The following is a 27,692-nucleotide window of genomic DNA, read 5'->3' as shown; positions in this document are numbered from 1 at the left end:
AATAGAGTTATATAATAACTGAATATCTTATAAGATTATGTCACATATGTATGTATGATTTTGGAGTATGATGCCTTGTGCTCATTAAGTTAATAATTAAATAGATAAATCATATTATAAAGTTTGTATAGGTAATATAAAGCACTATCCCATTATGGGAGAAGTATCATTATGTTAGTTAATTTGTAGTGAGTAAAGTGACTAATTAACTAATGTTGTGAAGTTATCGTTCACATATATTTTAAGGATGTCTTCGGTTTTGGTATGCATTCATTCACTTAAAGGTGGTGTTTGCATATAAAAATTAAAAGGTAGCACATAACAGTATGTGTGGGAATTGCTAACTCTAGTAAATTTATTCACTTAATTGCGGTAAGTTACAAAAATTGTATTATATTTCATGCTCGCTTTTATAGTAAAGGATTTCTATTATGTCAAGCATTTAGCTTAAAAGTGTTCACATAATGATGTGTCGATGCTCTTCAGTTATACTCATTTAAGATTTTGTAGTATTTAAATTACTTTATTTATTCGAATTAAATTACATTATTTAAATTTTCAATCATATTTTCTATTAATAACAATATAACCATCGTTTTATAATGGGTCAAATATTAAGAATTAGAAAAGTGATGTATAATTTGCTATTTATATAGCAACAATAGATCTAGTTATGAATGTAGTTAATCGTTTTGAACATACTGTTGGAAATTTTGAAAATTATAGGAAAAATCTTTGATGTATGGAAAAGATCAAATAAATTTTGTATGCTTGTTATTTAAAGGTCTATTCCTGTACACCTATTAAGTGGACTTCTTGATACAATTAGTGTAAAAAAGTTCTTAATTGCAGTGACACAAAGGTATAGGGTGTCATAAGATATTGGAATTGTTAATTTTTTTAGAGGACTTTGTTTCATGAGTTACGATAGGATAAGCAGAGTTACATAATATATCATTGAGATGGTCCACTACAACTAATGCTCCTAAACAAATTGAGGATAAAAAAAGGAATTTGGTCAATCTATCCCTATAAGGGTTTTAGAAGTTGTCCTAAGAAAATAACTACAATGTTCTTTTGACAAGGGAAAAGGGACATAAGAAATTGTCTCAAATATAAAACTTAACTAGAGGACCATGACTATGAAGGTATCACATTCGCTCCAGTTATACATGAATCCAATTTTATTAAAGTTCCATCTAGTTCTTGGTGGTAAGATAATGATGCAATTAATCATGTTACTTTACAAGGATTCATCAGCAAGATAAAGTCAAAAAAGGAGGAGTCTTAGCTCATAAATGGCAATAATGCATAGGTGGGCTGTGGGGTTAGTTTAACTAAGCAGCAAGCACAATGTTTGGTAATCTCGGTTTTGGTTGCTGAGGCCATCTATTGAGACCAAGCTTCTATGTGGGAAAATGGGTGGCTATTTCCAACTCTCAACAGCTTTTCATTCCTTAGTACCTAACAGCATAAGCATTAAACAATGAGGTTAGCAAAGTGGTTCAAAGCTAGCAAAGCTATGTCTCTTTGATGTAACCTGAAATTCAACAAAACCAACCACGAAGCCCCACGATCCATGCCGCCATCCGAGGGTCCACCACCTCATCAAAAACATAAAAACCCGACAAATCAACGTGTCCCCGACGGTCACGAGACCAATCCCTCGGTCACAAGATTAGTTCTTGTCACGAATGGGGCAATGTCCTCATCCGCGGGGAAGAAGTTTTATAAAGTTAAAAAGGGTTAAATTCATAGTTCCATCTGACTGGTTTTTTTATTTTTTTAATCATAGTTTTTGAGATAGAAGATCTTGATTAATTTCCAGGATTCATTGATTTTGGCAAAGTGTTTTCTTTATTACCGAAACATAACCTGTAATAAGAGTATAAAATTTGTTAAATTAGCATTTGACATCTACTCTCAACTTCAAATCAAACAATGGATTATAATACAAATCATTTAAAACTTGAAAAAATCTTTAAAATTAATAAATTTTAATTTCAGATCTGTATTTATTAACTTAAAAAAACTTGTTTATCCAATTAAGGATTATTATTGGCATTTGAAGACTTTTAATTACAAGGGAGGTTTTCCTTTAATTGGAGGCGACTAATCATTTGATATTGTGTTAAAATGAAGGGGGTGTTTGAGTAATTCCCCAAGTTGTATGTTTTTTCGATTCGTAGAATGTCCAAGTTGCATTTTCTTTTCATTAAAAAGGATAACATCAATTCACTTTGTAGTTAGGAAAGGGGAAAAGGGTAGGAGATATTTCGCGGGTGAGGTTGATTTCGTCTGGATTAATCATAGTAGTTATCTGCCTATGATGATGTCAAAAGTCGTAAGTAACCAAATCAGAAAACGGCAGCAAACTTTCCACTAATCAAGCTGCATCTCCCTGATGACCTAAGTCCTTTGTCACTGGCTGAAACCACGCTGGAATTACTAAGTTGTGGAACAACTGTTTAACCAGGAAACCATGATAGGATTTGATACCGAGTATCAGAGGTTTTAAAGTGCCAAATCATGATTAGGTAGGCAAACCAGCCACATTTATGCCTAACTTTAACTCTGGATCTTCCATTTGTATCTTAGCATGGATCTCTTGAAACCTGACCCCCGCAAAGACAACAATCAGTTTGATATAAATTAGCCTTCCAGTCTTTATTGCAACTGCATAAAGTAAGGTTAGTGCTCTAGCTTTCAGGCGATGAAAGGGAGAACCGTGACCTCATTGAGCAACCTCTAGCCATGAATTGTATAGCAAAAAACAGAGAGTCTCCGGTAAGGCTGCAATTTTCTAATTCTCTGTTTCAATCTCAATCATCTTTTGCTTTGTTGTTCTTTTTCGGCTCCAAGAAGAGACATATTTCAGTGCTGGGAGGACCATTTTTCTGATTAAGAAGCTGGGGAATCCTGCAGCGAAACGGTCCCCGATTCGGATAACAAGCACCCACAAAACAATTTACAGTCTTCCTTTTCCTTATCCTAGAGACAAAGAAGATGCTCTTTCTGTGTCTCTTTCTAGTTGGAATCTTGACAACATTGCTGTAGCCCAAAAGAACCTTTGTGTTCTGCCCAAGGTAAACCGACTTGACCCCGCGGAAAGAAAAGAATAAAAAAAATAATAATAAAACAGAAAACCCTTCGTTCTTTTTTCCGCTTCCTGGTCCTTTACATTAAACAAACGCATCAAAAGTTATACCATCCTTTAGGGGTTCGGAACACTTCTACTGCACTAAACTTGTTTGTTTGCTTGGGTTTTTTTTTCCCTCAATTTTTCAAGTGGTCAGCTATGTTACCATCAATTGTGAATATGCATCGCCGCCTGCTTGAGACAGAAGTGAGCTTGCCACCAGCAAATGGAAACAAAACTCATGATTCTTACATTAGCGAGGCAAATTTTGACACCAACATGGTGATTATATTGGCAGCCCTTTTATGTGCTCTGATCTGTGCGCTGGGATTGAACTCAATAGTCCGTTGCGCTCTTCGTTGCAGCCGCAGGTTTGCCCTGGAGACGCCAGAACAAGCAGCGACCCGCCTGGCAACAACAGGCCTCAAAAAACGAGATTTGAAGCAAATTCCCGTGGCTGTTTATGGGACAGGTGTGAATTTTCCGTCCACTGAGTGCCCAATTTGCCTTGGAGATTTTGTGGATGGAGAAAAAGTTAGAGTGCTCCCAAAATGTAACCATGGATTTCATGTGAGGTGCATAGACACATGGCTGGTGTCACACTCGTCCTGCCCGAATTGTCGGCATTCGTTACTTGAACATGATACAGCAAGTACCGAGACAACCCCGGAAGTCACTGGCCGGCGAACCCCAGTAAATGGATTAGGAGATCATCAGCATGGCAGCGTTGTTTTAGTTGTTGAAGATGGAAGTTAATACAGTTGATCATCAGTCCGAGAACTGGAGGTCGATTAGAGCTTTACTGTGCTCGTAGTTGTTAGACTTTCAATAGAGGAGAGGAGATCAATTGATTGAGATTTTTGGGAGCCAATTGCAAATGCTGGACGTTTCTTGTTAATTTTTTATTCTCCTTTTTTAAGTCTCACAAGTTAAAAGATATATTTGCTTACAGAGTTACAGTGAAGATAGATTGTTCATCATCTAGATTCCAGAGAAATAAAGAGTTTTAGTCACAACTTTCTAGTCAACTAAACTGATCTGGTGCAACTGCACAAGGCATGTGCACTTGTAGCATATATGTACTGTACAAATTATTCAAGGACTGGCTATTTTACTTGCACTTCTCAACTTTCTTCCTGGTTGGTTTATCCCATTTAGCACTTGCACTCTTTTTAACAGTGATGTAGTGTCTGGGTTCACTTTTGACTGTTAATAATTTAATATGACGGGTGAAGACCATACGAGAGTACAACAGCAATCGGTGACACCCAATGTGGTAGGCATCAACTAATGGTTAAATTAGGCACATTGATCCCGGGGGGGACCATGGCCCCGTCGCTTTCCCAAACCTTTTCTTTTCTATTCCATTTTTTTTTACTCTCTTAAATTACTTTTACTACAATTATTTCTAATATTTTACATATCAAAAACATTATAACAACATTTAATACAAATGGTTTTTTTATTTAAATGAGGAGAGATTGGAATTTAATTTTTTGAATAAAAATATATACATTAATTATGGAGTCAAAAATATTATTAGAATAACTTTTATTTTAAAAAGGTTTGAGGATAAATAGATAGCACAAAAATAAAATTATAGCATAATTCTTTTATAAAATGATTATAACATGAATTACCCATGACTTGAAACTCTGGCTCCATCCCTTATTAGACACGATAATTATGGCGATGTGTGGCTACTGGCTAAGTCACACAGAGCTCACATTCAATTATATTAACTTTAACTTGGCTTGGGTTGTTCTTACATAATTACTACAATCCCATAGGCTTCGATCTATACATAACAGTGTATGAATATGATAATACCATAATTATACTCAACGTAGGAACCGTGAACACCTAACAATGAGCATAGACTTACTATGAACATTGAACGAGGACTATTAGAAGCTAAGTTTCCTCTTAAACATAAACATAAAAGATATGCATATGCTAACAAATGTTTCGAATTTACTACTTTTGCTTAAAGTGATAAATCAAAAATTTATCATATATTTTTTTAGTGAATGCAATTTTAACAAAGTGTTATTAATTTCATTCAAAAACAGTCAAAAGTTAATTGTAAAAACATATTTTGTAAGGAAATAAATGAATATTTTGTACAATATTATTTTGTTGTTTATTTTGAACTTTTTTAATCAAATAAAAGTATAATAATTAATTAATTAATTAATTGTATTGTGTTCGTACTTATTTTGAATTAAAGTATGATAATAAATTAATAATTTATTTGATTTTGTTTTGAGTTATGTATTTAAGTCTTTGACAAATTCAATTAAGCATATCATGTTCGTGTTTATTCATATAATTATTAATATCATATATTTACATGACAAAATTCAAACATGTGAACACAAATCGTTAAATTTACCCATGTCCACCACAATCTACACTAGCCAAACATCTCAATATCTCAGCCTTCATGCAACCACCACAATTCTATATTGTTTATTTAAATTTTCTTCAATTAAAATTTATAAATATTTATTTATTAAAATTTCTAAACTTCTAAGTTTGTTTAATAATACAGTGAGAACATGTTAGTATCAATTTGACTTAGCTCGAAGGGGTTAGAATAAATATATTGTCAATGTATCATGTTTAAATCTTAATTCCGATCAGCTTTTCGATTTTTCTTCGAGTTTTTCTTTGTAATTTGTAGTATAAAAATATATGGTAAAATATTCAAACCTTTTAAATTTTAGTTGTAATTTCACATAGGTTTATTAGTATTTAAATTGAACAGTCTATCCTAAACGTGTAAACGGCATTAACGGGTAAATATAAAATGTTTAAAGTATCCTTCTTCTTTCTCCACGGCAAGGATTTAGCTAAGGAAAGTCCAATTGATGCTTGCCATGCTTGCCACCGCCACCATTCGTTGCTGTTGGTCACAGTGGAGAAAATTCAAAAGAGAATGTTGGGGTAGAGAGAGAAAGAAATTGTAAAAATGAAAGAAATTGTATTTTACATAGTGATAATTTTTAAAATTAATGAAAGGTAAAATTATTCTAAAAATATTGTCACGTCATTAAATTAATGAGAATATTGATGGGTGATTAACGATAGTACTTATGTATTTAACAAAAGATATTTTTTTGAGATGGACTATCTATTTTAAATACTAATGTATTCACATAGAATTATTGTCAAAATTTAAGAGGTTTGAATATAAATTAGACAGAATGTCTTAAGAACTAATATCTTCTGCACATAGCTCATGTATTTATCATAGTAATGTACATAGGATTGAACATGCACATAAAACTAATGCATGCCATTTACTGAGTAGGCCTCATGATGGCGCCATTGATGAACGACTTTGGCATGTTCTCCAACTCTGGAAAACGTGCTCTAATTGTATCTAATGTCTAGGGAAAAAGGAAGTATATAAGAAATAGCACAAAGCAGGAACCCATCTACACTCTTTAGCTTTTCTTTTTGGAGGGAAATATAAACGTGATCAGCCCGATCGACTTAATTTGAATTAAACTAATTTCAGCAAAATAAAAACTGTATTATTTCATTATCAAACCAACTAGCTTCAACCTAATTACCTCTAATATTAATAAATGTGAGATTATTTGAGGAGACGCAATAAATAAAATCAAAAGAATTTTTTATACACTTGAACTTAACAATTGTGAACTGAATACAACGTATCAAACAATTTACTTAAGGTCCATAGAAGAGTTAAGACCTCTTATTCAACAACAAATACAAAAAAAAAAAAAAAGATGACAAATTGGACTTGGAGAGCAACAGAGCACAACAGCTTCATCAGTTTACCTTCCTGCAGTTGACACGAATTTGTCCTCGCTTTCCGGTTAAAGGCTTAATGTTCCCCATCTTAATCATAGACTTAGCAAAATCATCCCAGAAAGCATCAGGATTCAAGCTGTAAGTCTTAACAAGTTTATCAGTTGAGCCACCGTTGAAAAGTGCCTGATCTGAGGTGAGTAGTCCCCTCTTCTTCACCAGGTTTTTGAAGTATGCAGTGTCAAAGCGTGCAGGCGTTGGGTCCAAAGGAGCGAGGTTAGTGTTGCCTCCGACTCGTGGGCAAGTTGCTCTTCGCTCTTTAGCAAAGGGAGGATCAATATTTGTGGCATTGTAAATTCTGTTCCTAAAGATAGAACATTGTGACAGCCCAATGGTGTGGCCCCCAGAGAGAGCTACAAGATCTCTTTGGTTCAGGCCCTGATTCTTGAAGTTGTCGATCAATGCAGGGAGGTCCATGGATGCAGATGGAAGTACAGTGTCTGCTAGAATCCTGCTGGCTGTGGTTGAATCTCTCCTACCCAAACGAACCTTCCATGACGGCCCTCCTAGCTGCAACCATGACAATTTTTATTAGAAATGCTTATTATGAATTCAACTGACAAATTTCTGATAATGAAAATGAGTTTGACTTTACCGCAACTACAGAATCTCGAGCTGCAACAGCCAAGATATCTGCACAAGAAACCACAGGGCGCCCACAAACACTGTCTACTTCAGCCTTAATTTGGTCTACCACTTCAAATCCTCTCACAGAATTAAAATTTCCACGTGCATTTTTCTCGCTGTCCATAGTAGATGTAGAATCCAAAAGAAGTGAACCGTCACAACCCTACAATAACATAATGCATGAAAATTAGAAAATAAAGTTTAATTAATGAATGACAAAGATAAAAGGTTTGAATTGAATGTACGTACATTAACGAAGCAGTCGTGGAAGTGCAAACGAAGTAAAGAAGCTCCCATGCGCCGCTCCCTGTGGACAGCAGCCTGCACTACTTTCTTGATGGCTGGCAAAGCTTGGGGACAAACCTTGTCATAGAATTTGGAAGATAAGGAAAAAGCCGTGGTTGCAAGGGCCAACCAAACGAAAGCATGAAGAAGGAAGTTATTGTGCGAAGCCATGAGGAGTAAACTAGACTGAAATTGCTTAATTTCTGATTGATATTTCTGTTGTGACTCTTGGGGTGGTGGGTTTCGATATTTATAGCTGGAGGGCTAGGAATTAATTTAAACTGCATGGATTTGTTAGGTTTGGACTGCTGCAATGATTGGACTGGTTCTTAGGAGCTTTTATTTACCAGCTCAATGGGCTTGGCCATTCAGCCGAGCAACGAGGAATATTCACCTCTATTTACATCATAAAGTAGGCTGCCAAAATTATGATATATGTCACTCTTTATCTATTTCCATACTGGCGATAACTAATTAAAGCTGAAATTTGGAGTTCTAGTCCACACATAAAAGATGCTAATCAGCCTCTAGCTAACAGACAAGCAAAGCGCCCACAGTATTTAAAAGAGAGGCCATAGTTTTAGATACTCTCCATCGAAAATAAAAAAATTTACAAAGAATAATTATACATGATTTTTAATTTTAAATTAAAAATCGAGATTTAATTGTACTAAATGAAAAAAGAGATCTCATTCACACACTAAGAAATAAAAGAAGAGAAAAACTATACTAAATACTTTTTGAGAACCACTCTACTTGACTATAGGAAGATTGATTCTAGCTAGTTACCGAAAGGATGTGGTTGGAGCCTTCAGGTTTGGCCGCTGGCGGCTAGCCAAGGTGCGGTTTTCTGACCTTCTTCACTACGATTTAGTAGCTTGTTCATTAATTTCTGTTACTTATTCGACTTTGCTTTGAGTTCTTCTTTGCGTCATAAGAATATAATTTAGAATTTGAAAAGGTAGTACTCTTAATTATTAATTTTGTCTTGTGCACATATATAGCTCATGTTTTTATCATGGTCATGTGAACCGGGCGAAGCATGCACCTCGACCTATAATGCATGGGAATTTTTGTTTTGACGAGGTGGAAAGACTCCTCTTAGTCTCACTCTCAAATCCAGATGTATCCTCTTTTTATTTAATATATCTGGTATGCTTTTCAAAGAAAAAAAAGCACCTATAATGAATGCTATAGATTGAGTTGGCATTAGGATGACACCCTTAAAAATATGTACTAAAAGCTTTGAAAGATCAATTAGACAAAAGGTTAATTAATTAATAAAAAATATTTGGAGTTTGATCCACTATACTATATATACATTTTTGGGAATCACAAAATTTTAAGAATAAATTGTATCCAGTGTTATATTCAAATACTCCTATAGTTTCAAACATCACATTTTTTCTCTCAAACTTTTAATTTGTATTAGAAAAGTCATTTAATCATATAATACGTAATAATTAAGGTAAATTAAATAAAAATTAATGGATAAATAGAGATTAAAATTTTTACACATCAAAATTAGTCTCTAATTCTTTTAATTTTTTTCCTTAATTTCTTTTTCTTTTGCTTTCATCCTTTTCATTTCATTTATTTTTAATATATTAAAAACCAAAGAGAAGCAAATGAGTTAGGAGCTGCCGGTGGAGCTTCCAAACTATAACTGCTACCATAGTTAAGGCTACTTAGAAAAAATTTAACCTTACTCAATGTATGAAAAGGTTTAACTATACTTTTTTATGAAATTTTACAATAAAATTAATATGCAGCCATAAAGCATATGGTTACAATCCTAAAACCTATAATAACACTTAAAATATGTAGCTAAAAAATATATATCAACACAAACAGCATATTAAATATAAACCATGCAATTGTACAAAATTTTACCGCAAATTTTGATTTTTCAGCATATTGACCATAAAAGCAATTAAACTGCTTTAGTCCAAAGATGAATACATAATAATTCGGTCAATCACCTTAAGTTGTAGAGTGGAAAATTTAAAAATATTAGTTATGAAAATATTTACATGTTAAATATATAGAATAGTATAAGAAACTATATATGAAACAATTATTCCATATTAGTAAATATCATTTTCATTTAAATTTTGACAAATCAATATTTAAAAATCATTATGGGATCATTAATTATGTTTTACCCATCATTTGTTGCCCTTTTGAATGAATATATACCATCAACATTAATGATCTACAAATAATTTTTAAAAAATATTAACAATGCCAATTAACACTGGTTAAGGTTATATTTATGAAAAAAAAATTGATAATTAATTGTGATGTCCCTTCTTGAATTTGATGAGAATAATGTATTGAATGTAGAAAACCTTGCCTAAAGTAACATTTGAACTACTCTTAACCAATTCTATAAACCCTCGTTAACTTAATGTATCAAAATTTTAACGAAAGTGTGATATTCACTAAAATAAAATAATCATTACATTGGATTTTTTTCTCGTATAGTTATGTGATAATTTTTAATGTGTTAAATAAAGATGTTTTTTAAATAATAAGAAATTTTTTTAATGAAGAAAAAGTTCAATTCAACTACCATAGCCGAAATTATATTTAAAGGGGTTGAACAGCAAGAACTTTATGGGCCTGGGTTTGCATTAAAACCCAAGGGATCATTGTCCATTCAGCTCAACGGCTAGCAAAAGCAACGGCCCCTGCTTCTCTTTCATTGGGCAATGCGCTTTCTCTGCTAGCAAAATGCAAGCGGAGAAACAGCAGCAATCCTGGAAAGTAAGCATTCAAGCCAGAGCCCAGAACGTCAATTTCAAACTTCAAGCAACAAAAATCTTACCCACCTGGAAGTTCCACCGGTTCTCACTCCTGCTTAGGCTCCACAAGTTCGTCCTCAAACTCCAAGTGAAATCAAGATCAACACTTTCAATCTCCATTCAAAATAAAAGAACCCTGAAATCCACATTCCTCAAACTTCTTGAAAAACTCCGAATTCGCCGCCCGAAGAGAACCTTAACCGTCCAACACCCAGGTGTTAAATCCGTTCTAAATAGATTGAAACAGTTTGCTAATGAGGTATTGATAATTTCTTTTTTTTTTTACCTCATTTAATGTGCTGGTTTTTTTCCTAGCTTTGAGTTTAAGCGTGAAAATTGATGGGAGAATCTTCTTTTATATGGCTATAGAAAGCAATTTACGCAGGCCCTTTGGTCATTGCGATTCTCGCTTCGCTGCTGCAATCAATCTCCAAGAAAGATATTAAGGGAATCATAACTCACGCTTCAATTATTTTGATGTACTGGATTTTATATTATAAGAGACATATAAAAGGAAAAACCAGCACCTTTTGGAGGGTTCTGATTGTTGGAACAGCTGGTTGCTGGGTTGCGCTGCATTTCGGTAAAGGCTATAGGTTTCAGAGTATGCCTGGAGTTGGATGGCATGGAGCTTTGCTGCTTCTTCTGGGTGTTGGTAATGCAGCCTGCCAGGTGATTTTCGCTCTTGTCAAACTCCACTTCTCCCATATTTCTAAACTCAAAGAGCAATGGTTTAAGATTGTATATAAATTATAGACAAATCATTACCCTTTGTAGACAACTATTTTTAATTTCTTAATTTTAATATTATTATTTATCTATTTCAAATCTGATTATTATTACCATAGTTTGCTTTTATTTTTCACTTGTTGTATTTTCAATTTTATTTTATTTGCATTTATTTTTGTTTATGAATTGATATTAAACCCAAAATTGGAATTGGGCTTCCCAAGCCTTCAATAAATTTGGACTCTGCTTGGGATTGTATTCAAAGGTTATTGGGCTCAAAGAGCAGGCCCAGAGTGTCTGAGATAAGTAGACAAAAATTTTGGATTAATTAAGTAAATATAATTAAGCTTAATAAATCAGAATCAAAATCAAAATAAACCCAAAATGTTTTGGAAATAAGAAGAACAAAAATAAATAAATAAATAAAAGAAAAAAAAAGGAACAAAGGGTAGCAAAAGTGCTAGTTGGGCATGGCGACAAACGCCATACCTAGCTTAGCAAAGGAACCCTCTGTCGTGCCAGACACGAAAATTCACGTCTGGCCATGGTTTCACAATGTTAAGGATAACATATGGCTGTATCCCCAAGCATCGAAGAGTAGCTATAAATTTACTCTTTTCCTAAATCAAAACCCTAGACGAAATTCTCAAAAAACGCAGCAACCAATTTATAAAAAACTCTAGAAATCTTTATTTTAAAAACCCTAGAACAAAAAATACCCTAGTTTTTATCAACCACGTACAAATACCACAATCAAAAAAAGAAATACCATAGGAAAAACCAAAAATTATAGCAAAAAAAAAAAGCAACAAAGAAACAAATGAAAAGAAAAGGGAAAGTAAGGCAATGAGTTTTTTTTTTTTTTTGTTTCTCTAAGATTTAAGGAGTTTTTTTTTTTTAAGGTTTAAAGATTTTTAACTTTTTTTAATTTCTTTTCGATTAATAGAGAGAAAAGAAAAGGGGTTTAGAGAAAGTAAGGAAAGGAAAGGCTTTGAGGTTAGACCGTCAGTTGAGAGAAAGAGTGAAAGGGAAACGGTTTCTTAAAGAGAATGTGGAGAAGCTGCCGAGTAGAGAGAGAAAGTGAAAAAGAGAAAATGGAGAGAAAAGGAGAAAAATAGGTTTATATACTTAGGTTGAACGGATAAATTGGCATCATTTTGGGTTAGGTCAGTCTGGCAGCCAAAGCAACCTCAAGCGATGTCGTTTCAGACTATTCCTTTATCATCAATCGGCATGTTTTGCTGAAGAGAAAGAATGTTTGTTAGGCTTTGGTGAGTTGCTATGACCCTTCACAGCCAAGGTGCTCTTGGTCTAGTTCAGTGTTCCTTAAGAAGCACCATGATAGGGAGCACTACGATAGTTGCAAGCACCAGATCGATGCTCCCCAAGGAGCACTGCAATCAGTGTTCCCAGGGAGCAACAGGACCACCGTGATAGGGAGTATTACGATGGGTGGGAGCACCAGAATGATGCTCCCCAAGGAGCACTACGACCGGTGTCTCTAGGGAGCACCACGATCGATGCTTTCAAGGAACACCACGATGGGTAGAGCTTTTTTTAAAAAAAAAAATTATAGTTTAATAATTTTTAAAATTAATGAAAGGTAAATTTGTCATTTCAATATTATCATATCATCAAACTAACGAAAATATTAATGGTTGATTAATAGCTAAACTTATGTGTTCAACAAAAGATATTCTTTTAAGACAAATTGTACATTTCAAAAACTAATAGATCTATATGGAATTATGGCTAAAATTTAAGAGTGTTAGAATATTTTACCCTTTCTTTAAACTAACCTATTCCATAATAGATGGAAAACAACTTATTTTTTTTTGCTAGAAAAAGATATTTCCATTATGAAACAAAAATTCAAAAATGTACAAGATGCTAAGTTAAAATACAAAAAAATATATTAGAAAGACAATTGAGAGAGAGAGAAAAAAAAAACAAAGCTTTTTTTTATGCCCCTGCCTTTTTTAAGAAGACTTTCTTTATTCAAATTATGAACCAAAAAGGATGGAGGTATGAGGACCTAATCCATAGGACATATCTTTTTATTAATCGAGGTAACCATCTAGTTTTGCAGCCATATTAGCTAATCTACAAACAAAACTTACCTTAACTTATCAAATTTAGCAAAACACTTAAAATTATTAGTTATGATAGGATAAATTCGCCAATACATCTCTATTCTTATTTCAAGTTTTAGAAACTCTAAATCTATTTCCAACACTATCCTTCAATACCTTCTTTTGTATGCCATTTGGAAAGCTTCCTTGATAGCCTAAACTTCAACCTCTAAACAAGAACCAAGTTGGATTTGCTTGCCTAATCCATTTATAAAACATCCCCTATAATCCTTATTATAACACCAACAACAACCTTTAATGATTTTTCCATAAAAGCTCCATCAGCATCAACTTTAAAGTACCCGTCCTCAAGCTTCCACCATTTAGCATTAGATCTAGACATAACCTTCATTGCATCCCTTCCAAGATTTCGAAAACATACACCACCATTCTCACCCACAGATTTATGAATTCTAATGACAGTCTTTAAAGCATCAAGAATTTCTCCATTAACACTAGCTTCACATCTAACTTTCCAAAAAATCCAACATGCAAAAGCAACATGATAGACAAATATGTTTCTTTCTCTACCACTTAAAATTTCAATCTCTAAATAACCATTTATCAAAGGTAGTTATAGCACTATCATTAATTTTATATCCCAAACCAAACAATTTGCACCCATTCACAATAAAATAAAACATTTTAGCAACAACACCAACACAAGCCCTCCGTAAAAAGTTTCTGATTTTATGAGGTATTTGCATTTTTGACATTTGCCTCCATATTGTTGAATCAATCTAATGTGATGAAGAAGGCCTCTTATTCCCTTTTTTTTCCTTGCTATTGTTTGAGAACATAATAACCCATCCAAATTGAGTATTCTCCATTGAGACTTCTAGAACAAACTATTCTATCATCCCCATTTCTTGACGTGTTGGAATCTATTTAAAAATTTATGTAACTGCTTCTAATATTCTAATTTGTAATGGCTCCAACTTCCATTCGCCCTTATCATTATCAATAAGCTTTAACTAAGCATGGGAATCGGTATCCTCAAAAGAAGCAAATGGTTGTTGTCTAGGAACCATAACTTTGCCAAAGTAACTCCTTTATAAGAAAATTTCTCCCTTCAATCAAACTTGACCTTGCCCAAAAAGCTCTACCACCTTCCTTAGCTTCCAAAATGAAAATTTTTGCAAAATAAACCTTTTAAAAATCTTCACTTAATATGATTTCAAATTGTTCAAAATCCTCCACACTTGTTTGGCAAGTAAAGCTAAATTCATCAAATTAAAATCTCTAAACATCATACCTTCATTGTTTTTCATGTCTTTTAAGTGTCTCCAACTCAACTAATGAGCTTAAAACACATTAATTAGCGATTTCACTATTAATTTCTCCACAAACCTTTTTTAGAAGCTTAAAACAATTTATATTGTACACTAGCATTGCACTAGACATAGCTTTAATTAAAATTTCCTTTCCTCCTTGAGATAGCAATAGTTGCTTCCATGCTTGTAGCCTCTCCTTATTATACATTATAACTTCATACCTTGTTCTACCCAAAAAAAAAAGAGATTCCTAAATAAGTTCTTGGATTTACAACTCCTACTATTTGCGAAAAATTTTGTATTTCCTACCTTTTCAACGCTGGAACATTTGAGTTGAATATGATGCTTGATTTTTGAAGATTAATCATTTGGTTAGAAGCTAAGCAATACTCTTTTAGTATCTTAGGAATCACTTGATAGTTACTAAGTTTGGCCTCTAAAAATTACACGGAATCATTTGCAAAAAATAAATGAAAAGTGTTTTGAACTAAATCTTAAAAGAACAATTGTAAAAAAATATAAACGAAAGTATTTAGAGGGAGAAAAAGTATTTAGAGGGAGCAAGAAGATCTTATTCAAGTGTGTATTTATAAATAAAGTGAAGGGGTCTATTTATAGGCTAATAATCCCTTATCTAAATAGAATTTATAAGATGAAGATAATACTAAGGGATTAGATGGATTAAATCCTAATACTGATCCAATCTAATTTACATTCAAATCTAAATATAGATAACATAAATAACTATTCACAAAAATATTCATAACACTCCCCCTTAAATATTCATTGTATTAAGAATATGCCTCGTTAAAACTTTAGAAGGAAAAAAACCTTATGGGAAAAAATTCGAGTGAAGGAAAAAAAGCACATAATTTTTTTTCAAAAATACACTTTTGAAATATTGCCTCATTAAAAACCTTATCAAGAAAAACCCAATAGGAAAAACCTTGATGAAGGAAAAGAGTACAACACATATTTTACTCCCCCTAATGATTGCATTATTTAAAATCTTTAATATGGCATATTCCAATCTTTTAGGCCAAATTTTCAAATGTTGCTGTAAGAAGGAGTTTGGTAAACAAATCTATAAAATTGTCACTTAACTGAATTTGTTGAACACTAATATTACCATTTTCTTGAAAATCATGAATGAAGAAGAATTTTGATGAAATATGTTATATTCGATCGCCTTTAATGTATCATTCCTTTAACTGTGCTATGCAAACAGTATTATCCTCATTTAATGTTGTTGAAATTTCTTTCTTTGTTGGCAAGCCACACGTTTTTCGAATATATTGAGTTCAGATCTTAATCAAACACATTCACGACTTACCTCATGAGTTGTTAAAATTTTTACATGGTTAAAAGAAGTAGCAACTATAGTTTGCTTTATAGAATGTCATGAAATAGCTGTACCTCCATATGTGAATTAGTAACCTGTCTAGGATCGAGTTTTGTGTGGATTAAATAAATATCTTGCATCTATATAACCAATTAAATATGATTTTAATGCATTTGAATAATATAAGCTCATATCCATTGTTCTTTGGAGGTATTGAAATATATATTTAATTCCATTCTAACGTTTAAGAGTTGGAGAAAAACTATATCTTGCTAATAAATTTACATCATTTGATATATCAAGTCATGTATTGCTAGCTAGATACATTAGTACTCTAATTATAATAAAATACGGTACTTCAAGACCAAGAAGTTCTTCATTATCCTTACGAGATCGGAAATTTTTTTTTTTTCACATCTAGTGACCTTACAACCATTGATGAACTCAATGAATATGCTTTATCCATATAGAATTGTTTTAGCACTTTTGCTATATAATTTGATTAATGGATAAAATTTTATTTGTCAAATATTCAATCTAAAGACTCAAACAAAACTTTATTTTTTAAGGTCTTTTATTTCAAATTCTCTCTTTAAGTAATTCACGGTTTTTGATAACTCTTCAAGAGTTCCAATAATGTTTAGGTCATCAACATAAACAATAATTATCACAAATTCATATTTGAATATTTTTATAAAAACACATGAGCATATAGTATCATTTTTATAGCCTTTTTCAACAAATATTACTAAGGCGATTATACTACATGTGTCTGATTACTTTAATCCATATAAAGATTTATTTAATTTAATCAAATAATTTTTTTCGAGAATTCAAATTTTGTGCTTCAGACAACCTAAATCTTTCGGAGATTTTTATGCAGATATCATTATCAAGTGAGCCATATAAATAAATTATAGCTATATTTATTATACGCATTTCAATTTTTTCATTTATTGCTAGACTAATTAATATAGAATTGTAATTGCATCCACCACAAAGAGAATATATCTCACAATATTAGGTTTTTGGGTAAAACCTTTTACGACAAGCCATGCTTTATATATAATAATATCGTTTTTCTCATTTTATTTTCGCACAAATAACCATTTATATCTCACTAGTTTTACATCATTTGGTGTACGGACTATAGGTTTAAAACTTTCATGTTTTGCAAGTGAATTTCACCTTGATTGCGTCTTTTCACATTGGCTAATCATTTCTATATCTGCATTCTTCACTTATGTATGTTCAAGATCTTCATTTTCTTTCATAATATTGCATTATATATTATATACAAAAATATCGTCAACATTTATTTCATTCCAGTTCTATATTTTCCCTTCATGACATAATTAATTAAGATATCTTCATTTTCAATGATTTTATGTATATGAATTTCTTCTAAAATTTTTATCAATTATGTTAAGGGTTTCTTCTAGAGTTTCTACTTCCTTTTTCTGACTATCTTGAATATTTGCTTCTTTTCTTTTTCAAAGATTTTATCTTTGGAACCAATTGGTCTCTACGCTTTGGGCGTGCTTTGTCCTACAAGGACATTAATGCTAATAAGAGTATCTGTTGCTGGTATATAAGATTTAGTTATGTTCTTCAAGTTAGTAAATACATTTGGCAATTGGTTCACTATATTTTACAAAAGAATTATCTTTTGAACTTCAAGTTTGTATTGATTTGTGCGAGAATCAAAACTAAATAATGATAATTCATTTTAAGAAATTTTTTTCAGCTATTTATTTTCTCCCTCTAATTTTGAAAAAACTGTTTTATTAAAATGACAATCGACAAACTTTGTCATAAATAAATCTCTTATTGATAATTTTAAATGTTTAATTACAAATGGAGATTCGTATCCAATATATATTCTTAACTTCCTTTGAGGACTTATCTTTGTGCATTATGATGGAGCAATTAAAATATATATCACACACCAAAAAATTCGTAGATGAAAAATATTTGGTTATTGACCATAAACCAATTATATAATGGAGAATTTATAATAACTTGTTTGGCCTGTTGTATACAAATAATGCTACATCCAAAATGGCATGCCTCCAAATAGAAATTGAGAGTTTAAATTTCATAAGTAATGGCTTTGCAATTAGTTGAAAGTGTTAATAAATGATTTTGCTATATCGTTTTGTATATGAACATAAGCAACAGGTTCTTCAACAGTTATTCCAACTGATATGCAATATTAAAGGCTTGAGATATAAATTCACCAATATTGTCAAGATGAATTGTCTTGATTACATAATCAGAAAAATGTGTTTCCAAACAAATGATTTGGGCAATTGATCTTGCAAATATCAAATTGCAAGTTGATAATACTTACACATTAACCATTTAGTTGATGGATCAATTAAAACCGTAAATTATTTAAATGGTTCACATGATGGATGTATGAATCCACATATAACCCTAAATATGTTTCAAAAATGTAAGGAATTTAGTCTTAACTTTAGCTGGTGATAGCTTTATAATTTATTTACCTTGAGAGCAAGCAGCACATGAGTATTTCAGTAGATTAAAAACTTTTCTAATTTTTCTATGAATGATCATATTAATTTTCAATAATATGGTTCAATCGGTCATGCCAAACATTAAAATTATTAATAAACTTTTGATTTACTATGAGTTTCAATTATTCTAATATTTCTATAGTTTAATTCAGAGAACAAAATGAGTAATTTTTTTTCAACACATGCCTCTTCCTTGAGATAATAGATGTAAGTGTCTCTTTCATTCATTGTCTCAATATAATATCTATTTAGACGAATATCTTTAAAACTTGATAAACTTCTTTGAAACTTAAAAGAAAATAATACATTTTTTATTATAAACTTTATTCCTCAAGGTAGTAAAATATCAGATTAATCTTGTATTATCAGATATTGTATTGATATCAGTTTTTTCCATTGTCAAGTGAGAAAAATATTTCTTGTCTTTAAATATAGTGTGTGTTATAGCAATGTCTGCTAAACATATATTTACATCATAGATCTTGGATTCAACAAGATGAATATCCATAGTTTTTTTCAATAAAATAAGATATATACAATAAGAAATTAACAAGTGAACATGAAAAAACATTAAATACATAATTAAAATACATAATAAGAACATATCATTTAAATATAATAAGAACATATTAAAGCATCTTCATAATATAGTTATATTAAAATATACCAATTACTATTAAGTTCATTCTCGAATATTTGCATTACCAATCAAATGATCAATTCCTTTTTTAGAACAAGAAAATCAATAATGGTTATTTTCATTACTAATCATATAATTAATTCCTCTTTCAGGGTGGACAAATATCTTGATGTGCTATATCAACTTTGCCATAATTAAAATCATCAGATGATGTTTTAGTTTTTAGTGATGCTTGACAGAATTTAGGACGTACAATAGGTACGTAACCAATGGTAAATTTATTTTCAATATTCCTTTTATTCTTTATATTTTTGTCTTTTCATTAATCATCCACTTCTGGTGGGTTGAAGGTATTCATCCACTTTTTGTGGGTTACAAGTATTCATCTACTTTTGATTTGTTATCCACTTCTGGTGGGTTGAAAGTTTTCATCCACTTTTGGTGAGTTATAAGTATTCATCCACTTTTAATGGGTTATCCACTTCTTGAGGGTTAGTGGATTAAGGTATTCATCCACTTCTAGTGGTAAAATTATTTATCCATTTCTAGCGATAAAATTATCTATCCACGTTTAGTAGCAAAATTATCTATCCACATCTGATGGTAAAATTATCCATCCAGTTTTAGTAGTAAAATTATCCTTAATTAAAATAGTGATAGTGTAAATTATTATGACAACCTATTCCATATCCGTGATTATAATTATTAAATAATGTGGCATTTACTTCAGGGAATAGATAGATTCATGACATCGACTATAATTATTAAATGAAATCGTATTCATTTCAAGGAATAAACGAATTTATAATTTTTTATTAGTGGCACATTTGTCGCATTCACTTCAAGGAATGAATATTCATGATTTTTCATTAATAACTATATAATAGCAAATTCACTTTCCAATCAAGAGACAAAATATAACATATACTATATGATAGTAAAATTCATATTAAGGTTAATTTTTAGGGAATGAAAATACTAAAGAGATATCACGTCACTTATTTGATTTGTTACAATCAGAAATTAAAGACCAACCATTGAAATCCTTTTAAAGCTAGGGATGATGAAAACAAAATAATATCAAAACTTGAGATATTAGAGAATCGTACTAAGAATGTGTTATGAAATAAATTTTAAAAGAATAACTATAGAAAAATATAAATGAAAGTATTTAGAGGGAAAGAAAGTAATTAGAGGGAGCAAGAATGTCTTATTCAAGTGTGTATTTATAAATAAAATGAAGGAGTTTATTTATAGACTAATAATCCCTTATCTAGATAGAATTTATAAGATGAAGATAATACTAAGGGATTAGATAGATTAAATCCTAATGTTGATCTAATCTAATTTACATTCAAATTTAAATATAAATAATATAAATGGATACTTACAAATATATTCATAACATAAAGGATTGGACAGTTGATTAGTACTAATTATTTTCTTTTCTTAATAGTACTCATTAACTCGTGAAAAAAATGATTTTTAAGTAAAACATAAAAGGCTCAATGTTATAATTTTTAATTTTCCATATATATATACTCTACTCATAATTTGATTTAAAAATGATAAAAAATTAAACAATTATTCTAAGTAAAGTGTTAAAATTATATCCGTTAAAAAAAATTGTAAATTTAATTTATCACCCTAAAGAAAACAGATTACATCTCTTATTCCATTTATATATTTGACAAAAGATTTATATATCTCTCAAATCGCAAATAAAAAGAGTTAAAATTTCCCATTTCACTTACAATTCGCAACATTTATTTTATATTTCCAGATAAGGGGCCATAGCCTCCCATTTGAAAGATCAGGGATTTGACCTCTTCACATGTGGATGACTTTGAATTTGCACCTTGATGAAAGGGAAATAAAACAAACTGCAATATTCCTTAAATGCTGAATACGACATGATTTCTTTGTGATCTGATTTTCAAAATTTCAAATCCAAGAACTCGAGAGCATGAGCCCAGCCTGATTCCGGATTGGGCCCAACATAAAATCTGCATTAAACTAGCATTAAACCGACGCCGGATCGCAGCACTCATTGAACAGTGAAAAGGCACCTAAGTAGGCCCAGATGGACCCACATTTTTTTTCTCTTTCTTTCCTTCTTCCGGTTACGGAAAAATCGCCCACGCGAACAGGCGCGTGTGCACCACCAAATTAGGCAAAGGACAAAATTGTTGATGTCGGTGGGTCCCATCAAACTTTTAAAAGAGCAGATCCTGACCGAGGATCTTTCAACCGGGAAAGAATCGGACGGTCGCTATTGATAGTCAAATGCCTATCTTGATAGGTCACTTTGACCGCACCGGAAACATGCTTTTAAAAAAAACTAATTTTCAAAACTTTGACTGGCCTGTCACTTCAATCGAGGCGCTCTTCGTTGAAAATTGAGGTGCACACCTAATCTACCCTTTTCCTCACGCATCTTTCCAAAATTTCCATTCATGCCACAAATCCCCTGTACACTCATTTTTCTACATTTATTTTGTATATTTCCTTTTTACAATTTCAGTACAGTAAAAATAATTCTATTTTCTTTACTTTTGTATTATTCAAGTTCAATGCAATTACTTATAAAATGATATAAATAAATAAGTTTACTAATGAACTTTTTTCTCTTCAATAAGGGAACCGTACGGGCACTTTGACATCCTCCTTAAATTAATAAAAAAAGATATTCTGAAAAATTTTCTGTTATTTTATTTATCACAGACTAAGAAGAAAAAGAATACTATATAAAAGTGAGTGGAGGGGCAAAAGTGTCAAAGGGTAGGAAATGGGAAGCACATTTCTGTTGTAGAGAGATAACAATAATGATAGGTTTTAATTGTTAATTAAATCCGGGTTTTGGTTGGTTTGACCACTGCTCAATGGGCTCCATTTCTCTTTCAGTCTCTCTTTCTCTCTCTTCAATTTTTATTTTCATTCTAATAATAATAGTAATAATATTCTTCTCATCTTTGGCCTACTTTTCTTTCTTTCTCTCTCTCTCAATAATCTCTTACTCTTAACAGCTTTTCCCATCAGCTTTCTTTGACTTGCAAAGGTGTTTTCCTCATCTAAACAAAACAACAGGAATCATTTCAGCTTTCACCATTTTTGCACCTCTCAATCTATCTCAAGTTTGGCTTGCATGACCTGCTTTCATAAGGTTTCATTCTCACTTTTTTTTTTTTGCCTTGTGTTGTTTCTGCTAGAAATCATTGAAAAAAACTAACGATTTCAGGGTGGGTTTTCTCTGAAAGCTGTGTTGTTTGCTTTTGTTGCCTGATTTGATTTCATTATTGTTTAAATGGGCATGCTCTGCTTTATATTAGTCATACAGATAGGAAAATTTCCAATAACTGATTGGTGGATGTGCAAATTTATTTTTTCTTTCACTCGTTTGGTTTATTTTGGATCTGGGATTGATTTTTCTACCGAGCTGCTGCTCAGATGCTTCTTTCTTATACATATATATTGGCATGTGTGGGGCTGGGTGGGAAGGAGAAAGTATCAACGCATTTGCAATTTTTGTTATTAAAATTTAATGCTGCCCATTTGTATGTTTAGTGATTTGTGCCATGAAAATGGTTTGCGGAGCAATGGATTTTTTGTAGGTTTTTAAAAAAATTCCCCAGTAATTTTTAGCCGTTTAAATTGCATTATGCCATGTCCTTGATGTTATTTCTCTTTTTCTTTATTTATTGAGCCATGTCAATGATTTAGTTGGTAAATATGCAGTTGAAAGTTATAACCTGGTTGTCAGCTTGTTCACTAAATTATTTTAGAGTTTATGGAGTTTGCTGCCTTGGCAAATTAGTGATGTAATGTGTCACAAGTCATCCATGTAGTCGTTTGTTGTAGTAATTGGCTATAAAAGATTTGAACTTGGAACACCTTTGTTCGAGCGACGTGCTACTAGTTTGGCATATGCCTCATCCAGAGAATCTATGCAGTTATTATTGAATTGAAGATGGGGGGGTTGGTTTGATGTGGACTTGATGTAAATTACAATGCAATGTTTGTGTAGATGTCTATCTGGCCATGTTTTCTTACATATGATTTTATATAACCACTCTGTGTAACATGTTTAAAGAATGAAGCCCATTTTATCATAAAGAGATGTTTGATGGCTCAAATGTTGTAGTTTAGGCACTGGCCGTTTTTTATTATTAGTTTTGTTGGTGTATATGAATTGTTCGTCTGATATGACAAGGCAATGAGTTACTCCAATCCCTTTTTGTCCTTCTGACACACCGTGTCATGGATTTTTTATGCCTATATGCTGGTATTGATTATGTTCCAATTCTTATTAAATCCAGACTTGATTTGTGTGTGCTTTCTTATTTTTATTTCGGCAGAAACATAAAAGACCTAAATACAGTTTAGGAGATTTGTATATAAGATGGGGTGTTTTACAGTTTTGAAAAGTAAGAAGAAAAAGTCTGAGCAGTCAGTTTTTGTAAATCGCATTGCTCATAAGGAGCACTTGCCCACCACACTGCCTGAGCCCCAAGTTCAGACCCGATCACTGCAATCTGCACCCCCAAGTTTTAGAACCAGAGTAAAACCAATTCAACCTAATAACAAGTCAACCAGCAATAGGACACGTGCATTATCTGCTCCATCAAGTCTTGATGCTGCTGAGCAAGATGCGCTTGCGTCAGTTGAATTTGAAGAACAGGAAGAACTGAAGAGTCGTGTTGTGTTAGTGAAGGAACAAAGGTCATCAACTCCACAACCTCTTCCACTTCCATCTCCCCATGGTACTGTGCTGAAGACAATGGGAAGCTTTAAAACAGGGAATGCCAGTGGCCCTCTCTTTGCTTCTGGACCATTGCCCCTACCTCCTTCTGGAACACTAAGAAACTTTGCTTATGAAGAAATCGCAGCTGCTTGCCATCATTTCTCTTCTGATCGATACACATCTGAGGGTCTGTCTTCTGTTATGTATAAGGCTTCCTTCGGAGATGATACGTCAAGTTCAAAGAAGTTTGAAGCTACTGTTACTCGCCTTCACCCATCCACTCAGGTACAATAAAATTTCTACTAATGAAAAATTTACAGTTTATGGGATGCTCTGTTTTGTAAACCACATACTATACAATTAAATCTCCTTCCTTTTCTTTTTACAATCTTCTCCTTATTGTTTCTTTGCTAGCCTGACATGATTTCCAGTTGTAAAGAAGGAGAAGGAAGTTGTTGGTAATTTAGATTAGTTTGCATTATTTTCGTGATCCTTTAATGTTGATGGATTTAATGGGAAAGGTTTTTGTTGTTGGTGGTCCTTTTATATTTTATATTTCTCATGGAATACGATCAAGAGTCTAGAAATAAGACCAAACTTATTGGAAGTATTGCAGCTCAAAAGTTTTTCAATTGCTTATCTAGCATAAAATATCTTATTTAGAAAATTCAATTGTTTTCTCATTCTCCACTAAGATGCTTGTGGTGGTGAACTCACCTGTATCTTTGCTGTGGTAGGGGAAAGGGAGAGTCAGCATTCACTGGCCCTTTCCTTTGGCTGAATTAACACACCTGCCTTCCTTAAATATACTGTTTTATTATATTAACTCATCTCATATGCCTGCCAATAGTGATAAAAATAAATTGAGTTAAACAAGTAATGGATATTGTGCTGGTTAGACTGCAAAACTAAAATGTTTGCTTTTAATTATGGAAATTGTTGAGGATATTGTTATCCAGTCTCACTCTGTTCTTTCTGTATACCTGTAGGGTTTAAGGGAGTTTATAAATGAAGTAAACACTCTAGCATCATTGCAACATCCAAACCTCTGTAAATTGCTTGGATACCATGCACGCGATAGTTCAGAACAAAGAATGTTGGTCTACGAGAGGCTGTTTCATGGAAGCTTAGATCGGCTTCTGTATGGGAGATCAGATGGACCACCACTTGATTGGAATACCCGGATGAAAATTGCTTTATGTTCTGCACAGGGTCTTACTTTCTTGCATGAGGAAGGGCCATTTCAGGTAATTCAAATCTCTATGTCTACATTTTGAGATGAGGAAATTGAATGATATTGTATCATGTGCCCCTGTGGATTGAGCTTTGATCATGCCTAATGGGGATGATAGTTCTGTTTGATAAGCTCTGTTTTGTTTTATTTAGTCCTTTGTGGATGTTATGAAACAATTTCCCTCTGCTTTTTGCATTAGTTTGTGTAGGTTAGTAACTATTGGAAATTTCCTTTCATTTTCACAGTTACTTTTCCAAACTTTCTACATGCATAATCACAGAAAGAATGTTGTTATATGCAGGCAATGTACAATGAATTTTCAACGACCAACATACAGATTGACAAGGATTTCAGTGCAAAGCTTTCAGGATATGGGTGTGTTGGTCATATTCCGGAGACAGAAGAGATCTCAACTAATTCTGCTGTAAGTCATTACCTTTCCAATTGGTCTCTAAGTAGGTGATCCATAATTCTTGTTGCTTTCAAAAGACAGATAATGGTGTGATGAGTTGACTAGATTTTCATTTGATCTTATATGTGATAAAATTTTCATATTTGAGTTATTAGAAGGTGATTAATTCTCCATCTGCGCAGGCTGTGGCAAATCTTTCAGTAGAGACTTTGGAGAGAGGATGGCTAACTCCAAAGAGCAATGTTTGGAGTTTTGGAATTGTCCTACTTGAATTACTCACAGGACGGAAGAATCTGGACAGCCGACATCCCAGGGAAGAGAGGAATCTGGTGAAGTGGAGCCGACCATTCCTAGCCGATGATTGTCGATTGTCACTCATCATGGATCCTCAGCTCAAATGTCGCTTTCCTATGAAAGCCGCCCGCACAGTGGCTGACATTGCACAACGATGTCTCCAGAAGGACCCATCAGAAAGGCCGACCATGAGAACCATAGTTGAGCATCTGAAAATTATCCAAGACATGAAATATTCCTGTCGGTTTCCTCTGCAAGAGCCAGCAGCAATTGCTGGAAAACAGATGTCAAGGTCACCTAGTCTTAATGGGATCATCACTCCTGCACCCAGGCTAAGTTTCTCACCATCCCCACCATCTGGAGCCCGGCTGTCTGTTTCTCCTACAAGACCACCTGCGTTGCCATTGACTCTTCCACCGCGTGCTTGTTCCTCTACCCTCTCATTAGAGGAACTTGAAAGGCAAGAAAGTCGGAGATCATCATCAGCAACCCTTAGAAGGGCTAGTGTGGAAGGATTTTGATGTTTATAATATGCATTTTTTCATTTTTTGTTTATTTTCTTCTTTTAAATTCAACACAACATATAGAAGATAAAGATGTGGTTCTTCCACCCCCTATTCCTCTAGATGATGAAAAAGAGGATGCTGTTTTGTAGATAAGAGTGCAAGCCTGATCTGAAAATGGATCGATTATTTTCTTCCAATCCAAAATGCTATGGTGTCTGTGTGTGTATACGTATGTTCATATATCAGAGTTTACTTATGTACAGGATGTGAGATCCTAATGATTTTTTCTGAGAGGACGCTATACTCCTTAGTAGTAACCATGAAACTTCTTGTTTTTTTTTCCGTGCGTATCACTTTCATCTGCACCTATGAGAAATTTCCACTTGTGTACGAGGAGCCAACTCAAATAACGGCGTTCGGTTCAGGACGGGCTTATCGATACGGTTCCCAGGTTATTAAATGAAAATTTGAAATTCTGTATTATTTACTTTCAGTTTTAAAAAATTAAAACCAAAATGGAAAACCGACTGGAAATCACAATTTTCGGTTCGAAACGTTCTTTCAACGTATTCAGCTCGATTTTGGTTTGGGCTCACATGTACTAAATTCTGTCCAATTGAAACAATTTAACCGAGTCGAACTGTATTAGGTTTTTCACTCTTTTATTTGTTATAAAATAAAAATAATATTTTATTTTTAAACTATGTATATAAGTAGGGATGGCAGCTCAAACGTTGTATTCGGATACTTTACTCTATTAAACCTGATTAAAATGGTTTTGAATAGTATTAAATGGATACAGATAAATTATGAATACTAATATCATTTCTCAAATGCGGTTTAGAATAGAGTTCAATTTTAAGAGCTAAGACACTATTTAAAACCATTTAACTGATTAGATTCGAATTTCATTTAAAGTTGTTATTATTGAATAGATATGTAAATGGATTGTTATTATATAGATATCTACGGGTACCTAATCCGATAATATAAGGTTCGAGTACCTCATATTCAATTGTAAGATGAATTTGGATAATACTTTTAATATCTTACTCGAGTTGAAGTAGATTTTGAGTATCACCTTTTAGACTATACATATTAAATATAATGTTTCAAAAATTTATAATTGTTTGGATTCAAACTTTTA

General features: G+C 32.6%; 4 protein-coding genes across 5 annotated transcripts; 3 read left to right on the top strand and 1 right to left on the bottom strand.

Moving 5' to 3' along the window:
- LOC18602224 (RING-H2 finger protein ATL74) lies at positions 2,263-4,267 on the top strand. 2 transcript variants are annotated; one of them, XM_018120331.1, is made up of 2 exons: positions 2,263-2,787; positions 2,926-4,267. In XM_018120331.1, the coding sequence occupies exon 2, from the start codon at positions 3,299-3,301 to the stop codon at positions 3,893-3,895; it is 597 nt and encodes a 198-aa protein (XP_017975820.1). In that variant the 5' UTR covers positions 2,263-2,787; positions 2,926-3,298; the 3' UTR covers positions 3,896-4,267. The 2 variants fall into 2 exon arrangements, with proteins under 2 accessions (XP_017975820.1, XP_007033541.2); XM_007033479.2 differs by having other exon boundaries at positions 2,264-3,086; positions 3,290-4,267.
- LOC18602223 (peroxidase 70) lies at positions 6,766-8,094 on the bottom strand. Its single transcript, XM_018118898.1, has 3 exons — positions 7,859-8,094; positions 7,578-7,772; positions 6,766-7,492 (listed from the first exon to the last, which is right to left on the bottom strand). Exons 1-3 carry the CDS (start codon positions 8,063-8,065, stop codon positions 6,944-6,946), a joined length of 951 nt encoding a protein of 316 aa, XP_017974387.1. The 5' UTR covers positions 8,066-8,094; the 3' UTR covers positions 6,766-6,943.
- LOC18602222 lies at positions 10,545-11,508 on the top strand. The gene is made up of 2 exons (XM_007033475.2): positions 10,545-10,960; positions 11,071-11,508. Exons 1-2 carry the CDS (start codon positions 10,631-10,633, stop codon positions 11,455-11,457), a joined length of 717 nt encoding a protein of 238 aa, XP_007033537.2. The 5' UTR covers positions 10,545-10,630; the 3' UTR covers positions 11,458-11,508.
- Positions 22,339-26,862, top strand: LOC18602220 (probable receptor-like protein kinase At3g55450). The gene is made up of 5 exons (XM_018120213.1): positions 22,339-22,521; positions 23,714-24,384; positions 25,089-25,346; positions 25,635-25,757; positions 25,928-26,862. The coding sequence occupies exons 2-5, from the start codon at positions 23,758-23,760 to the stop codon at positions 26,558-26,560; spliced, it is 1,641 nt and encodes a 546-aa protein (XP_017975702.1). The 5' UTR covers positions 22,339-22,521; positions 23,714-23,757; the 3' UTR covers positions 26,561-26,862.

This window comes from Theobroma cacao, chromosome 4 (assembly GCF_000208745.1).
Source record: "Theobroma cacao cultivar B97-61/B2 chromosome 4, Criollo_cocoa_genome_V2, whole genome shotgun sequence".
Classification (NCBI taxonomy): domain Eukaryota; kingdom Viridiplantae; phylum Streptophyta; class Magnoliopsida; order Malvales; family Malvaceae; genus Theobroma; species Theobroma cacao.
This window is presented reverse-complemented; position numbering and strand designations above follow the sequence as displayed.

Excerpts from the sequence above, each read along its gene's own strand:
- LOC18602224 (XM_018120331.1), top strand. The coding sequence starts at position 3,299 with ATGTTACCATCAATTGTGAATATGCATCGCCGCCTGCTTGAGACAGAA.
- LOC18602223 (XM_018118898.1), bottom strand. The coding sequence starts at position 8,065 with ATGGCTTCGCACAATAACTTCCTTCTTCATGCTTTCGTTTGGTTGGCC. Across the intron at positions 7,773-7,858 it reads TCCACGACTGCTTCGTTAAT|GGTTGTGACGGTTCACTTCT; the intron begins GTACGTACATTC and ends ATGTTATTGTAG. Across the intron at positions 7,493-7,577 it reads CTCGAGATTCTGTAGTTGCG|CTAGGAGGGCCGTCATGGAA; the intron begins GTAAAGTCAAAC and ends TCATGGTTGCAG.
- LOC18602222 (XM_007033475.2), top strand. The coding sequence starts at position 10,631 with ATGCAAGCGGAGAAACAGCAGCAATCCTGGAAAGTAAGCATTCAAGCC. Across the intron at positions 10,961-11,070 it reads TGAAACAGTTTGCTAATGAG|AAAGCAATTTACGCAGGCCC; the intron begins GTATTGATAATT and ends ATATGGCTATAG.
- LOC18602220 (XM_018120213.1), top strand. The coding sequence starts at position 23,758 with ATGGGGTGTTTTACAGTTTTGAAAAGTAAGAAGAAAAAGTCTGAGCAG. Across the intron at positions 24,385-25,088 it reads GCCTTCACCCATCCACTCAG|GGTTTAAGGGAGTTTATAAA; the intron begins GTACAATAAAAT and ends GTATACCTGTAG. Across the intron at positions 25,758-25,927 it reads AGATCTCAACTAATTCTGCT|GCTGTGGCAAATCTTTCAGT; the intron begins GTAAGTCATTAC and ends CCATCTGCGCAG.